Genomic DNA, 15,952 nt, shown 5'->3' with positions numbered 1-15,952 from the left:
CCCGCCCCGGCCCCCCCAGGCGGCCAATGCGCGGCCGGCGGAGGCCGAGCCGGGGCCGGCCGGGAGGGGGGAAAGAAGCCACCAAAGGCAACTTTCTCACCTTGCCGGGAATAAAGCTCTGCCCATGCTTCCCCAGCCGCCCGCCCGTCCGCCGCGGGAGCGCCCTCCGACGGCCGGGTCGCCCCCCGCGGGGGGCAGAGCCGAGTAGTGGGCCGCCACTCGCCGCCGTCTCCTCGGTCCCTGCAGCCCGGAGCGGAGAGGAGCGGAGAGGGGCGGAGAGGGGCGGAGAGGGGCTGGCTCGATGCTCCGGCCATGGGGCGCGGGGCCCCCCTCGGACGGTGGCTGCTGCGGGCGGCGCTGCTGCTCGCCCTCTGCCCCGGCGCCGCCGGCGGCACCTGGACGTGAGTAGCGGGGCTCGGGAGGGGGCTCCGCGGCCACGCGTGTCCGCGGGGCCCCGTGGCTGACCGGGGGGTTTGTGGGGCTGATCCCGCAGGTGGCTGGGCATCGCCGCCGCCGGCGGTCCGGAGAAAACGGGGTGCCCCAGCCCGCCGCTGAGCCCCCGGCAGCAGGAGCTGTGCAGGGAGAAGCCGGAGCTGGTGCCAGCCATCCGGGAGGGAGCGAGCCTCGGCCTCCGCGAGTGCCGCAGCCAGTTCCGACACGAGCGCTGGGACTGCCGCCCCCCGCCCGCAGCCTTCGGGCAGCAGCTGAGCAGCGGTGAGTGGCCCCCGTGTCCCCCCCCGTGTCCCCCTTGCGTCCCGCAAGGCGACCCCCGACCCACCCCGGAGCCACCCACGCGGGCCTCGACCTGCTGTTGTCCGTCCCAAGGTGTCGCGACCTGTCGCGATTGGGTTTTGCCCACCGCTCCCCGGGGGTGACGGTGCCTTTGGGTAGATCCGCCTAGCTGTGTTGAAACGCTGTTCTTCTTGGACTGGCGGCTGGGGTTGTGCCCTTGCTTGTGTCACGGTTGCTAAATGGCAGTGACACACGCACACGGCGTTTCGAAAACGTCGCTCGGTTGCAGGTAAAAATCTGCTGGCGGCACCAGCCGTACCAGGAGTTACCTTAAATCGTACCACGTGCACTCTGCTAGACGGCACTGCTCGACACCGCGAGCCCAAAGCTGCTTTCGTTGCATGAGCTGATAAGGAAAATGCTGAATTAATGCAGAAGTGGGGGTGTTCTGTCTGTATCGAGTGGCAGGATCAGTGTGGTCCTGCAAGTTTCTTTTGAGCGCTCTGCTTGCTGATTTCAGCGTAGCCATTGATGTGAGCTTCATCAAGTATTGCAGTGCTCCATTTTGGTTTTGTGCAATCTCCACTTTATACTACAGCAGTGGGGAAAAAAAAATCATATAAACATAAAATAAGCTATAAAAAGTGATGCATGTTCCAAAAAAAAAAAAAAAAAAGATTTAAAGTTTTTTACTCTCCTGTATGTAACACATACACTGTGCATTAATCCTTCTAGCCATTGGGAAGAATTGTTCCTAAACACCCATAGCTGAGTGACACTGCTAAGCCACGGAGCTTCACTGGAGTGTCCTGGGGAAAGATTTTGTGATGGTACCAGTACCACAGACTGACACGAACAGGAGAAAAGAACAAGAACTTTCTTGTCAATGAGCAGGAGCTCTGGAGACTGGAAATAGCAGGTTGTTTTTACAACGGTGAAAATTAGTACGGTGAAATTTTAGCTGCAGTTAATGGTGAGATATTGATTTTAGGTTTGCTTAGGAAGTGTGTTGTGCTCTGTGCCACATTATGCCAGAAGTTACAGAGAGGCTTAAGAGGCCCAGACAGGTACATCCGTGATTCTTATGATTTAACAGGAACAGATGAAGTTTTTGTATACTGCAAGCTTTGTCATGGCCAGATTATCATAGGAAAAGCACATGGCCAAAATATTCTTGTGCCATCCTGATTTCTGCCTGGTTTAAGAATATGTGGGCTGTTTGCAACATTGTGAATTACTGCAACCTCAACGTTTACTAAATTTAACGTGAAATACATTTTGGACCTGTACCAAAGTACCCCAAGATCATTGTGGCTTCAAGATCCTCCTCCAAGATGTGAACTAACTTCTTATTCTTCATCAAATTAATATGAGCAGTCAAAAGCAGAGGGGAGAGTAAAGGGTTCTAGGTTTGGGTGGGGTTTTGTTTGTTTTGTTTTGATTTGATTTGATTAAAACTTAATTGGCTCAAAAGTTTCTGTGTCAAATAAAGTTCCCAACCAGATTTAGAAAGCAGTTACCAGAAATTGCATAGTACTGGCAGCCAGAAACAGCAAAATTAATAGCACGGTCACATGAATAGTCCCTGAAGTCTTTTTTCAGATGTGAATATCTACAGCTTTAAACAAGTTAACGACGCAGACCAAGCTGTGATGACTTTAAACTCATAACCGTTCCCTTTTAATAATGCTCTGGCTAGTAAAATCCATTTCTCCGGCTCCGCCAGGAAGGTGATCTGAGGGGGCTGTGAGGCAACATGTCCGTGCGTTGCTTTGCAGGCACGAAGGAGACGGCGTTCATACACGCGGTGACGGCGGCGGGCCTGGTGCACGCCGTGACGCGGTCCTGCAGCGCGGGCAACGTGACCGAGTGCTCCTGCGACACCAGCCTGCAGAGCGGCGGCTCGGCCAGCGAGGGCTGGCACTGGGGCGGCTGCTCGGACGACATCCACTACGGGATGTCATTCAGCAGGAGGTTCCTGGACGTGCCCGTGAAGAACGTAACGGGCAAGAGCGGGAGCGGGCTGGCGGCGATGAACCGGCACAACAACGAGGCTGGGAGGCAGGTACGTGTCGCCACGCGGGCGCGGGAGCCATCACTTGCTTGGTGTTGGTCACAAAACGGCGTCGGCCGAACACGGGCAGTCCTTGATCGCAGGCGCAAGTGGCAAGAACCGCACTGACACCTCCAAAGCAGACACATACAAACCCAGAATCAAAGCTGGTTTTGACTGAGTAACTAAACTCCACAGGTTAAAATAAAATCCACAAAGGCCGAGTTAGATGTGGAGTGCTGATCAGGGTAACCGCAAATAGGTCATATTCCAAGCAAACTGTAATGATTCTTGTTCTCAGAATAATACTTGAAGATCTTTTTCCCTTATTCTCTGTAATATTCTGTCATTATAGCAACCTGCATTTTTCATTCTCTGTAATGGTGAATAAGCAGACACACTGGACACCAGGCATCAGCACCCAGTTGGGATCCACAGTTTGGGTCCTCATCTGAGAGCAGAAGTCTAGAGTCTTTCAAAGAGGAAATCAAGATTTAACCTTTTCTTTTAAAAGATGGGATGGAAATGACACTCCCAGGTTAAAGTAGCCCGCTGATTAGGGCACTCATCATAGAAGTGAGAGGAGGCAGGCTTCAGACAGCTTTTCTTCTGCCCAAGAGACTTTAAAGCCTCAGCTACAGAGGGAACACTCCTGCCGTCAAACATTGGGCGTGTGTGTGTGACGCTGGGTCCTCCTGTGCTGGTCTGCAGAGGAATAAATGGGGCAGAAAGAGCCAACATAGGGGATGTGAGTCTGTAATTTGGTGGCTGAGGCTTACCTCTGCAACGGCAGAGACTTGGGTTCTGTTTCTTCCTCTAAAATTAGTTTCTCTGCTTTACCTTGGAGTTTTTAACATTGTACGTGTTTAATGGCTCTCTCTGGCCCCGTAGTTCTTTAAAACTGTTCAGCTCGGTGACAGAGATATAACTGAAGACAAGAAATGGAGACTCTCTGTTTTTGGCCACACATCTTGATCATACTTGATGGACTCCTTTGTAAATGTAATTTCAGAAAAAAAGCATGGGTGGTTTGTACTGAAAACATTTCTCCTATCAGCCATAGTCTGAGAATAGCCACAGTAATCCACCATATCCAAGGGAGAGCCATGGTGATACCATTGCAACCTGTTTTAAAGTAAATTTGCTTTTACATTTTATGAGGTAATATATTTTATTTAATTAATTTATATTGATGGGAATAAAAAGATCATTAAGAGACCAGCTCTTTTTAGGCCTGAAGGCCTTCTATGAAGACAGGCTGATGGAGCTGGGGTTGTTCAGCCTGGAAAAGAGAAGGCTCTGGGGAGACCTTATAGCAGCCTTCCAATACCTACCGGGGGCCTACTGGGGAGGGACTCTTTGTCAGGGGGTGTAGAGATAGGACAAGGGGGGATGGCTTTAAACTAAAAGAAGGTAGGTTTAGATTAGATTTTGGGAAGAAATTATTTACTCAGAGGGTGGTGAGGCACTGGAAAAGGTTGCCCAGAGAAGCTGTGGATGCCCCATTCCTGGAAGTCGTCAGGACCTGGTTGTATGGGGCTTTGGGCAACCTGGTCTGGCGGGAGATGTTCCTGCCCATGGCAGGGGGGTTGGAACTGGATGATCTTTAAGGTCCCTTCCAACCCAAACCATTCTGTGACTTTATGAAATAAACTTTAAAACTGAGTATATGCTGAGAACAGTTACTTTGGATTTAATTAGATGTCTGTCAGCTAAATCATCTCTAAGGAACAGTGGTTGGTATTGTGTAGTAGGGGACATTAATAATAGGAACAAGAGATTAAGTGGTTATTTCCTTATGGAAAGAGCAGAGTTATTAATCACATTTGTAGAGAAGAGGTAGCTAAGGGAGGATAGAATAATGTCCATAAAATAATCTCTCTTCAAGTTCATGATTTTTTTAATATATGATGCATTTTTATTTTGATAGTCATTTTTGTCATTAGAAAGTGGATGACAAGTCACAGTGACATTTCAGCCCAGTCCTGCCAATCTGCATTTCACATGCACTTAAACTTCTTTGATATCACTCATTTCCAGGAATTCGGTGTTTTTCATCAGTCTCTGGACTAAGTCAAACTAAACTGAGTGTGTGCCATATTCTTCCATCAGTGTGACAGTGGAGACGTAGGGAAGCAGTTCGAAGCACCTTCAGAGAAAAAGAGATGTTATTTCTGAGTTTAGGTGGCAGTGACACAGGTCTTCTTGAATCCCGTTCTCTCTTCTGCCTCTAGTTTTAGGTTAGCAGTAGCAGCAGCGGTTTGCTGTCCTCTTGCCTTCAGTGACAACATTTGCTTCTGTTCTCCTGCACCATCTTGTGCTCAGGACTCATTCCTGCACAGGCTGGGCTACAGCTGCCTCCCGCAGGTGTGCCAGCCCCGCTGCCTGAGGTCATGCTCTGTGAAACCTACCAAGGAACTGTTCATTTTTAATAAACAGCATGCCTCCATCCCCCTAGCCTAGAAAAGAAACTTCTCTTTTGGGGCTGATTTCTTTAAAGTTGGATCAGCTCCCTGGTTTCATCCACCATAGCCTAACAGGGTCCTTCAGGCCCAGAGGACCCTGTAGGATTTCAGGCTTTTCACAATTCTGAGGTCTGCAACAAAGCTCTCAAAGTACCCTTTTGTGGGCTCATTTGTGCACATGATGCATATGCTCATTCCTTTTCTGTGACACTTTACTTAGCTTTACTTAGACACTGCAAGTCTGGAGGATTTTAGCTCTGGTCATTTTCTAGCAATGGTGTGTTTACTGTTCATTATCTTGGATGAAAATACACAGAGTATTTAGTCAGCTTCTGTGCGTAAGTATTTTGTAACTTAATAGCAAACTGTAGGATAAAGCAAATATTTTGACCGTCTTACAGTGAAAGAGAATGTTTATTGCTGGTACTTGTGATTTCCGACAGTGATATCACTGAAGTAAAGTTTAGCAGAACGCTCGATTTTTTTAGTTTCAAAATCCTTGACAATGTGATGTTGGAAAATGTTGACCTTCATGTTTTGGGGCTTACAGGAAGGATGTTTTGCAATATATTTTGGTACCTAATGACCTTTTGTAATAAATACTATCATGTTCCTGGTTCTGTGTCTTGCAAGAGCAGTCTTCCAGGGACGATACTTCCGTATTTGTTTGGAGTAACTCATGGAACTGGTATGTGGAGAATTCTCTTGTTCCTTTCCTATTTCCATACTAAATGCTATTTTATACGTCTACGTCTCATGGTTAACTCTAAGATAAACCGATTCTAAATGAGTACCAGTGCTTTGACTGAGTTGTGCACTGTTTATGGTACTAACCTGAAGCTCAGAAGATCCAGATTTTATTCCTTATTCTGCCACGAGATGAATGGTCATCATCTTTTGGCATTGTAATGTTCAGGGTACTTAGATGTGGATATGTGAGCTGCCTTATATAAAAGGACAGGTGAGTCAGGCACTATGGGTTGAGTATTATTCTAGTAGTACCCTTCCACTCACAGAAGAGTTTCTGTTCAGCTACACACTAGTGGAAATGTATTTGATCTTCAGTACTTGTATTCCCACATGCAAATAGATTGGCTCATCAGAAGGTTTATTTTTATAGGTACTTGTGGGTTGGCACCAGACCCACTAACAGCCTGCAACTGTTCTTAAGTGTTGTACCTCCATTAGGACATCTGCTTATCTTCATGAAGTTCTTGCTCTCTTCTACCAGTGGCTTCAATTAGTCTATGTGATGGCAAGTGTAGGCTTTCACTGCAAAACAAGTAGTGGCAGCCCCTGCCTCACAGCTGAGAACAGTGCCTGCAAACGGAGAGCTTTGTTTGGAGTTATTCAGCAGGGATTGGCATTAAGGGGTATACAGACTACGATTCCACTAACACGATCCCAATCTGAAGACAAATCTGTGCTTTCTTCCCATCCGCCTGTTGTAGCCACACCTTCCCACCCCACAACGCTCCCTCTGTTAATTATATTAGATCAGTGAAAGGAAGTCCGTTAAAAATGATATTTCTTTCAGGTTAATTTTTCACACAGATCAGTGTTGACCACTGTGTCTGGTTCATCACTTAACCCTACACTCTTGTGCCAGCACCATCACAGACAGGGACAGCGAGCAGCAACCAGGGCAAGAGGAACCACCGCCGGTGGGCTCATGGCTGAGCCTGACACTCACAGACCTGTCTCTGTTCAACACTGACCATTATCACAACCAAAAGTCATTTTAGTTTCATGACCAGCCTAAGAAAACTGGAAAACTGTCCCAGACCACACTGATGGACACATCTGTCCACTGTGTGTGATTAGTAGTGTTCCTCCTAACTTCTCTATGAAGCTTTGTTGTTTAGGGAGACTCCTGTCACAGTATTCCATGAATAACTGAAAAGGTTCACCATGTGAATCTAAAGGTGTGAAACCAAGCGCTTGTTGGGGAGCCAGTTTGGAAGTCATGCTCTCAGTGTCTCTGTGCAGCACTGAGGCACCAGCGTGTGTTGCAACCACTTTCCAGCAGAAGGCTGCGCTGGCTCTGTAGGCACTGTCCTAGGTTTGTTTCCAAGAACACAGCAAGAGAAGATTCCTGGTCCCTAAATTTTGCCAGATGTTCAACTTGGGAGTTTGTTCATTAAAGTTCACGGGACAGACTGAGATCTAGGGCTCTGTTCTGTGATCAAACAAAGCAAGATTTCAGCTCCCAGTGCTGTCAGCAGAGATGACCCACATATGTCCAACTAGAAAATTTGCTCGTCCTTGCAGCTGGGAAGCAATAGCCTGGGGTCATGCACATCTGTGATGACACCATCAATTGTTTTAAAGTGGATAGCATCAAAACTTCATGCAAGGAGCCAGAGACACACAAAACAGGAATGCAGATGTTTGCAACTGCTGTGGATGCTCCCAGTGACTCTACACTGCAACCATATTTGTAGTACTTGCACTGGTCCAATCTTCCATACACTGCTACTATATGCTGTATTTTTATATTTTGACATTAACCTGAGATTCCAACATCATTTTCCACTCCTGTTTAGAAACTACTTCCTTCTAGCTTTCATTATTTTATCCTCAGAAAAAGACTTCTGAGTGTCACCTGCTGGGCTACTTGCCCACATGGAAGTAACTCAGTCATAGTACCTAGCAGACATGTCCAATGCTTCCCCAGACAATTTCTGGATCATTCTGCCTCATCCAGGTTTTACTGTGCTTTATTCTATCAGACCTGGAAGTACTTCCCCCCCATCCCCCCCCAACAAACCAAACCGTGCATTTTTCCCCTGTTGTTTCCTCCCTGTTTAGCACCTTGTCATACCACAGTGAAGGCAAGGGTTGTATCTGAAACTATGTAAGGCTTATAGCGCAACATGGTTTCAAATTACTTTGAGACTCCAAAAACTTACCATGATACAAATAAATAATCATTAGAAAATGGAAAATATTATTAAATCCCTTCTGTTTGTAAATTGTGTGTAATATCTGTGTTTCAATATTGTGTTTCTCTTTTCCTTGATACTTTTTAGGTTATATGTATTCTAACAAAGGTTTTCTGTCTTTGGATGTCAAATTCTCATCTGCCTCAGTCACTGTTATGCCTTAATGATGCACATTCTGACTACCCAGTGATTTCCTTATTGATAGATTCTGAAGATATGAGCACAAAGTCAGGTCTGTCTCTTAAACAGAAACTAACCTGTGAAGGAGAGAAGATAAGTATCTGCAAAAATTGCTGCTAGTTGATTTGCCACTGAAAGAGGCTGTGTGCTTTGGGGTGAGGATCTGCTTGTTGCACTGGTCTTCCTTTTCGCAGGGTAGGGAAAAATCTCCAGTCTCAAAAGCAGTCCACAGCACCTGGAAATATCTCCTGCATCGGTGCATTACTTCACCAGATTTCTTTGCAAAATCTAATGGCTGTTTTAGGTCAGGGTATACACCTGCTGTTTCTTGCTAATGGTTCTTTGAATGCCTCGCTTGTTTGGCTTTCATAGTAACCTTTACCAGTAAGTAAGTCCTATTCATTCACCAAAGATGTGACTCCAAGCAAACACTTTGGTCATGTGTATTTTTAATAATGTTTGTAGAGTTACATGCAAATACCTACACGGGGTTGTGTCAATATCTCTTGGGCAGAACGCTCTGGGAGGCCTCAATTCACACTGAAATCCACGGACTTAACCATGTTGGACTCAGCCCAAACTTCAGTGACCACATTTACCTTGATAAAAAAATCTCGGTCTAACACATGGAGTAGAAATAGCTTGTTTGATCTGCTCCATGTCTTGACTTGCTCCAAAACTTGGATGTGCTGACTGAGCTACAAATAAGCCAGCTGGGCCTTGAGTTTATTTCTGGTCATGGGTAACAGCAGAGGGTCAGGAGGCCTCTGTAGACTTCCAGGATTCTGTTCTTACTGCAGGATTGGGACTCGAGAACAGGCACTAATTAAACTTCTTTCTCTAGGAAAACTAGAGGAGGGTTTTAGATTTTTTTTTTCCTCTTTCCTAAAACAGTTTGAGGAAGGCAGACTGATGATGGTTAAAATCTGTGGGGGCTGTGGAGGAAGTGAACACAGGATGAATTTTAATAAACAGCATCAAAAGTTTTTTTATTTTCTCCGCTCTGTGGGAAATACTGGTTCTTTCACAGAGGAATAATTTGAATATGCATTGGCTTTGCTGCATGAAAAGTGTCAAGAAAAACTAAAATTCACTCCTTCTGTTAAATTTCCCAATTGCCTTTATTCTGGAAATGAAATGTGGGGTAGAAGGTTAATAAAACAGCATACTGTAACATGGGCTCTGCACACCATTAACCAACAGCCCATATGAGTCCATGGATGGCTACAAAGAGTACAGTTCATGGAAAGGTAAAACAAAACAAAACAAAATCGTGATACCTTGTCCTTTGCTATATCTTGCATGTGATTTTTTTTTCTTTAATTTTTTTCCTAACTGTAATGTGGGATGTGTCACAAATCTAACTGTATAATTTTATACTATGACTATTTAATATATGTCTGATTTTTGGGTGGTCCTTTGTGGGGCCAGGATTCGGACTCACTGACCTTTCTGGGTCCCTTCCAACTCAGGATATTCTGATTCTATGATTATAGTCCCAGATAAAGGAAACTACTGGTTGTTTACAGATTCCAATTCTTTGAGATTTGCTTTCATATAAACTGTGCCAAAATTCTTGTGTGTTGAAAGCTGAATGCAGGCTGCAGATTCCCACTGTTAGCTGGACATTCGTTGTACAGTCCAGTGCTGGCATCCATCAGGGCATAGTCGTGTAGCCTATCTAAGGGCATTTAAATACTGGAAACCCATGACAGTACTAGTGTGCCTAAATTACAGGAACAGGCATTGAGACTGTAAGAAGCACTGAGGTGATTCAGCTGCAGAGGTGAGCTGAACCTACCTCTGCAGAGCGATAATGACACCTTCCATGGCCTTTCCCTGCAGCTCAGAGACGTGGGCATCCACCTGCTCTCCCAGCACGGGTCCATTCCTGGGCACCTCCAGGGTCAGTGGCTTTGGCTGCTGAGCAACGCTGGTCACGCAGGCACTCCTGAGCAACCTCAAGCCATTCCTGTCACCTCAGCTACAGACTGTGTTGGGACTGTTTAGAGGTCTTGGTGGTAGCCCAAAGGCACTCTTAGAAGATGTCATGGATAAGCTCAGTACATCTCTTCCATCTTAGGAACAGTGCTGTTACCCATCCTTTCCCTGCGTCCACTCCCATTATTCAGTGGACACTGTGAAAAAGAACACGTTGTTTTGGGTATTTAGGATACTTCAGAAAGAAAAGCTGTCCAGAAATACAAGCTTTCATTATTGTGTTTACCAATTGATCAGTTACGGCAAATGGCATAGTGCACATGCAGAGCACTTCTGGAGATGTTCTGAGCGCTGACACAGGTTGCTCAGAGAGGCTGCGGAGTCTCCCTCCTTGAAGATCTTCCGAAGCCACTTGGACACGATCCTGGGCAAGCTGCTCCCAGTGTCCCTGGTTGAGCAGGGGGTTGGACCAGATGGCCTCCAGAGGTCCCTGCCAGCCTCAGCCATCTGTGATCAGGCTTCTCATACTGCGGGTTCAGAGGTGGAAACCTCATTCATAAAACATATCTTTCCATGGCCTGGCTTCCCAATCAGTGCAATGGCAATGGCAGCAGTAGTACTAAATACTTAGAAGCATCTGGGTTACTGATGTTAACCCGTATTCCTAATGAGAGAAAGACCACATCCAAATGTTTTTCTCTATTTGCTTTCAGGCTGTAGCAAAGCTGATGTCAGTGGACTGCCGCTGTCACGGTGTTTCTGGGTCCTGTGCTGTGAAGACGTGCTGGAAAACCATGTCCTCCTTTGAGAAGATTGGCCGGTTTTTAAAGGATAAGTATGAAAACAGCATACAGATATCAGACAGACTGAAAAAAAAGTTGCGCAGGAAAGAGAAAAGCCAGCGAAAAATACCGATCCAGAAGGAAGACCTGCTGTATGTGAACAAATCGCCCAATTACTGTGTAGAAGATCCAAAGCTGGGAATCCCTGGGACTCAGGGGAGGGAATGCAACCGCACATCGGAGGGACCCGACGGCTGCAACCTCTTGTGCTGTGGGCGCGGGTACAACACCCACGTGGTCAGGCACGTGGAAAGATGCGACTGCAAGTTTGTCTGGTGCTGCTATGTGCGCTGCCGGCGGTGTGAGACCATGACTGACGTACATACCTGTAAATAAGGTTAAGCACAGAAAATGGAGCCGGATCACCCTGCACTGTGTTGTACACAGAACCGCTGCTCAAGCAGCAATTGCTCTTACCATGTGGGATTACAGGGGATCAGCCTCAGGGGGAATGGGCACTGCCAAACCAGGGGCAGTCCAAACGTTTGGTGTACAAAAGAGCAACTGAGTGAAGAGCAGCCTGCACACAAGGACAGCTAAAATAGCAAGAAAGGACTCCTGATGGCACATCTGAACTCCACACTAGAGTTAAAACCTTTCTAAGTCTTGAATAGCTACAGTATGAAGATCAATGTGGTCGGTAGGTACATGGAGAAAACTCAAGGTTGTTAGCTGGAGAATGCAGGGCTAAGAGGCTTGTAAGACACATCAGATGGATCCACTGGACAATTCATTTCTGCAGGCCTTACAAAAAAAGAGCCAAAACCACAGTTACAGGTTACAGGAAATGTTCAGCTGTTCACCATGAAGCAGTTCCTTTGTGACTGTTCAAAAAGCTGTTTGCATCATATGCAGAAAAGCATCTGGTACCCAGAAACTTGTGCCTGCAGAAGTGGGCACTGGTGGGGTGGGAGAGGAGGGTCCCTTGGCCTGAAACGGGCTGTGTCTGGAGCAGAGGGGCTAGAGCACAGTTTGATGAACATGAACGGTGTGCCAAATAGCAACCTCAGGATTTTGTGTAAGTTGTCTTTCAAATGCACAAAGGCCAGGTCTGAGGAGGGACTGAAATACAGCTTGGTATCTGAAGGAAGTACAGCTCCTCACAGGTATTTCTTCAGTACCTGAACGCACAATCTGGGAGTCAACCAGTCATCACCCCACTGCTGGACTGCATGTATTAACCTGCCACGTTCAACCATCTTGCTGGTGGTTCACCACCATTTTCACAATTAACCATACGGGATTCAGCCCAAAGAAATCTGTCAGAAAATGAAAGATTTTAAGAACATTGATTGCTTTCTCTTATAAGAGCTAGAACTTTTCATTAATGTCCTAAGTAAGTTCAATGCACAATGTAATTTAAGGATTGGCTCACACCACTGAAATATTTACTGTTATTGATAACATCTTCTGCCTTTCCATATGTTGGCTTAATTTTATTTTACATCTGTGAAAGGTTGTTTATTTTTATGCAATGATACAATTCCTGGTTTAAAAAAACATCATGTGAAAGGATTTCTGTTGTTTAAATGTGCAAAGACCTATTTTTGATAAGACAAGAAAGTTTATATTTTGTAAATATTTAAATTATGCAAGTTATGTAAAAGGTTTCCAAAACAAACGTGATAAGATTACAGCATTTGACACTTGCTGATTAGATACTTGTTTCTATTGTAATAGTTTTTAATTGATTTTTATTTGCATGTGCAGGGGGAACTTATTCAGAGGATTACAGAAATGTTCTTTTTCTTACCATCAGGATGGTTATAACTATTGCAGTTAATACTGAAGAGAAGTGACACACTGAAGAGAAGCACTTATTTGACATTTTAAATGAACCTTTATTTACTATTCTGTATAGTTTTTTTCTGTTCTTTTAAATCCATTTTGCATACAGTGAAATTCTGACTTCAGTGGTAAGTGGCAGTACGCCCACTGACATCAAGGGAACTAGCTGGGGGTTGCAGTCCCTTAATTTGTTCCACACTGGCGGGCAGTGTTTAGAAATAAATCAGCTTAGAGGTTTTGGTTGAGGCTTTAAAAGTCACTTTTTTTTCAAAAGATTCCCTGGCACTCTAATTGGGTGTGTAGGTCAGGAGCGAGCAAATAAAATCTTCTGTGATCTGGTACTTTTGTACCTTATGTGGTGTATCAGGAACAGAAGAAGCCCTTTACCTGCTGGGGACCATCCCTCCGCTTCTGGCCCAATTTCTCTTCATTGACCTACCCAGATCTGCTATTTATGAGAAGGGTGCTCAGCATTCCTGTTGCTGTCAGAGGCGGATTCAACAGTCTTCCTGTGAAAGCTTGGATGGGGAGGACACATTCTGGTGGAAGATCCTGAGGTGGAGTTGTGAAGGGTTCAGATGGTTGTTCCCATCTTCCAGAAAATAACCCCACAGTCACTACAGGCGATGCCACAATGGGTCTGTGAGCTACATGGACGTGCTGCTGGTCACTATAGATATGAAGGTGTAGATGTCCTCTCAGTGTGCTCTACATCGAGCTGCTGGCAGACACAAGTGCCTCAGTGTCCCACGTGAGACTGCTCGTAACTGTGTCTTGACGGAGATCAGCACAGAGATCAACACCGCCTTGTTGTACAGGCCTCCAGGAGGAACCAGCTGCTGGGACTTCAGCAAGGGGATCGAGATCATCTCTTGAAGCAGCACTGATCTGTACCTCAAAATTACCTTAGCTTGTGCCTGACCTAAAGTTTCTTCCGTGCCTGATTTCAAGTAGGGAAAATCACCTATGATGTACTTCTTAGTAGGCCTTAACTTCTGGCAGGGGGAGGAAGTGGTCCTGGGCTCCTGGGCATGAGGTCAGCTTCAGGGATTTGCCCAGGAGAACAAATCTCAATAGGCTGTTTTTGTGGGTAAGAACGGGAACTGTTCAGTGTGGGTCAGCACTGAACTGGGGAGTCGGGCAATCACGACAGGGTCAGCGCATTCAGGGTGTCTCTCGCCTGCTTGGATAGCTCCTAATTGAGGCTGCAGAGCAGTCATCTGGATTAATAATAATAATAATAATAATAAATGTTATTAATAAAGATTTTTTTCTGGATTGAGGGGAGGAAGTTTATTTCTTTTTTCTAAGTGTGATAAAAAGCAACAAAGAGAAGTGGCAACATGGTTTATAAAACTATACGTAGTTTATGAGGGCTATTATGTCTGGACAAATATGTGTGAGGGATTTGAAGCTTCAGGGGCAACAGAAGGACCCAGCTTGCCCCTGGGGAAGTGAAAGGGAGCTGTTTTGTGGGGGACAGCATTACCCTTTCTGCATGGAGGGCAGCACCTTGGTGAAAGCAAGTGGGTGCAGTCGGAGGGGTCCCTGCTCAGCCCTCAGCTGCACCCGCATCGTGTGCTTGAAGGCGGGGGGAGCAGAAGCAGGACTGAGTGCGTTGGGAGCATGAGCCCCTCTCTGCCTATAGCAGTTGAAACTGGTGTTTAAGTTAAGCTCCATTGTAACTTACCTAAGTTACATCCATAAAACTAGTTCTGTGTGGGCTGCGCCTGTAAAAGTAGTTCTGGACCTGACCAGGATATGTTGCTCTGTAGTACTGCATTGCTCTGTAGTAGCACCAGGGCCAAATAAATTAGCTGACATCCACTGCAGTATTTATTCCACAAAACTGCCTTCAGTTCTTCCACACTCTGGAAAGAGTCTCCCGTGGGTGAGAGCAAGAGCAAGAACTATATGTAAGCCAGCAAGCCTCCTGAGCTTTCGAACAGGAGCCTACATAGGACATACATGGTTCAGCCACTTTTGTGGGCATGTGCCACTGAGATGGACTTCAATCGCTCAGTTTGATAGTGTGTTTTGTTGTTTTTTTTTTTCCCAGTGCTAGTAAATGACAGATATATGAAACATATGTGCAAGGTAAACAGTAACAATTCACCTTGGTCATTCAGAGGATATGATGCTAACAGGGCATGCACTTTGGCTGGGATTTCTGAAGGTGCTGAGATGTTTGATTTCATTGGAGGTAGCAAACAAATTTAGGGCAGTTTCTCATAGAGCAAAACTGTCATGGTTACATCATATAAAGTGCTGAAGTGGTACCAACTCACTCTCCTGGTTAAAGTTTATTAAACAAACAAACAAACACATAAAAGGAGCATACCTCTGTGGCAGACTTCATGCCAAATGAGGCAGTCTTTGTCTGACCCTGTAACATATTGTAGATATCACTTGTTCTCCCACTTATAAAGTCAAAGTCATTTTAAACTAGCAGGGTGGAATAAATGTTATTTTTCTTTTCTAGATAACCTGCCAAAGATGCTAACTGTGATTCCTTTCCTGACTGTATCCTGCTGGGTGATCCAGAGTACCCCAGTCCAGTAACACTAGCAACAGTGCATGTGGTGTCATGACTGCTTCTCATTTCACACACAGATTTGCGATAGCAATGTTTAGGATTTTAAAGAACCTCACATTTTTTTCACTTTTGGTGAACCAGCACAGTGTAGTGCATGGCTCAAGTGCTAGCTAACACCTAGCTGAGAAGCGGGGCTTTGCACCTCTGCCCCCAATGAGCATACCCAAGGAGGGGAAGTAGTAGCAGTTTTCTGACTATAAATGGGAATTTGTGGGCAAAGGACTTGTTCACGGTCACTTGAAAAAGCAGTGACAGACCTAGGTATTTTTTATAAAATAGGCAGGTCTCCTGATTATGAACTTAATGCTTCAGCTATCTGATCACCACATTTGCTTCTCAACTCATAGTTTGAAATCTGTGGTTTGCCAGCCAGGACTACACAGAGACCATCCCAGTAGTGGCTGCTGGGC

The 15,952-nt window shown here is 45.7% G+C and overlaps 1 protein-coding gene across 1 annotated transcript; it reads left to right on the top strand.

Moving 5' to 3' along the window:
- Nucleotides 1-58: 58 nt before the first annotated feature.
- WNT16 (Wnt family member 16) lies at nucleotides 59-14,224 on the top strand. The gene is made up of 4 exons (XM_083803088.1): nucleotides 59-401; nucleotides 494-714; nucleotides 2,511-2,797; nucleotides 11,030-14,224. Exons 1-4 carry the CDS (start codon nucleotides 313-315, stop codon nucleotides 11,492-11,494), a joined length of 1,062 nt encoding a protein of 353 aa, XP_083659214.1. The 5' UTR covers nucleotides 59-312; the 3' UTR covers nucleotides 11,495-14,224.
- The last annotated feature ends 1,728 nt before the right edge of the window (nucleotides 14,225-15,952 follow it).

The sequence above is a fragment of the Anser anser genome, assembly GCF_964211835.1.
Source record: "Anser anser genome assembly, chromosome: 1".
NCBI lineage: Eukaryota > Metazoa > Chordata > Aves > Anseriformes > Anatidae > Anser > Anser anser.
Note: the sequence above shows the minus strand (reverse complement) of the source record. Positions and strands in the feature narration are given on the sequence as shown.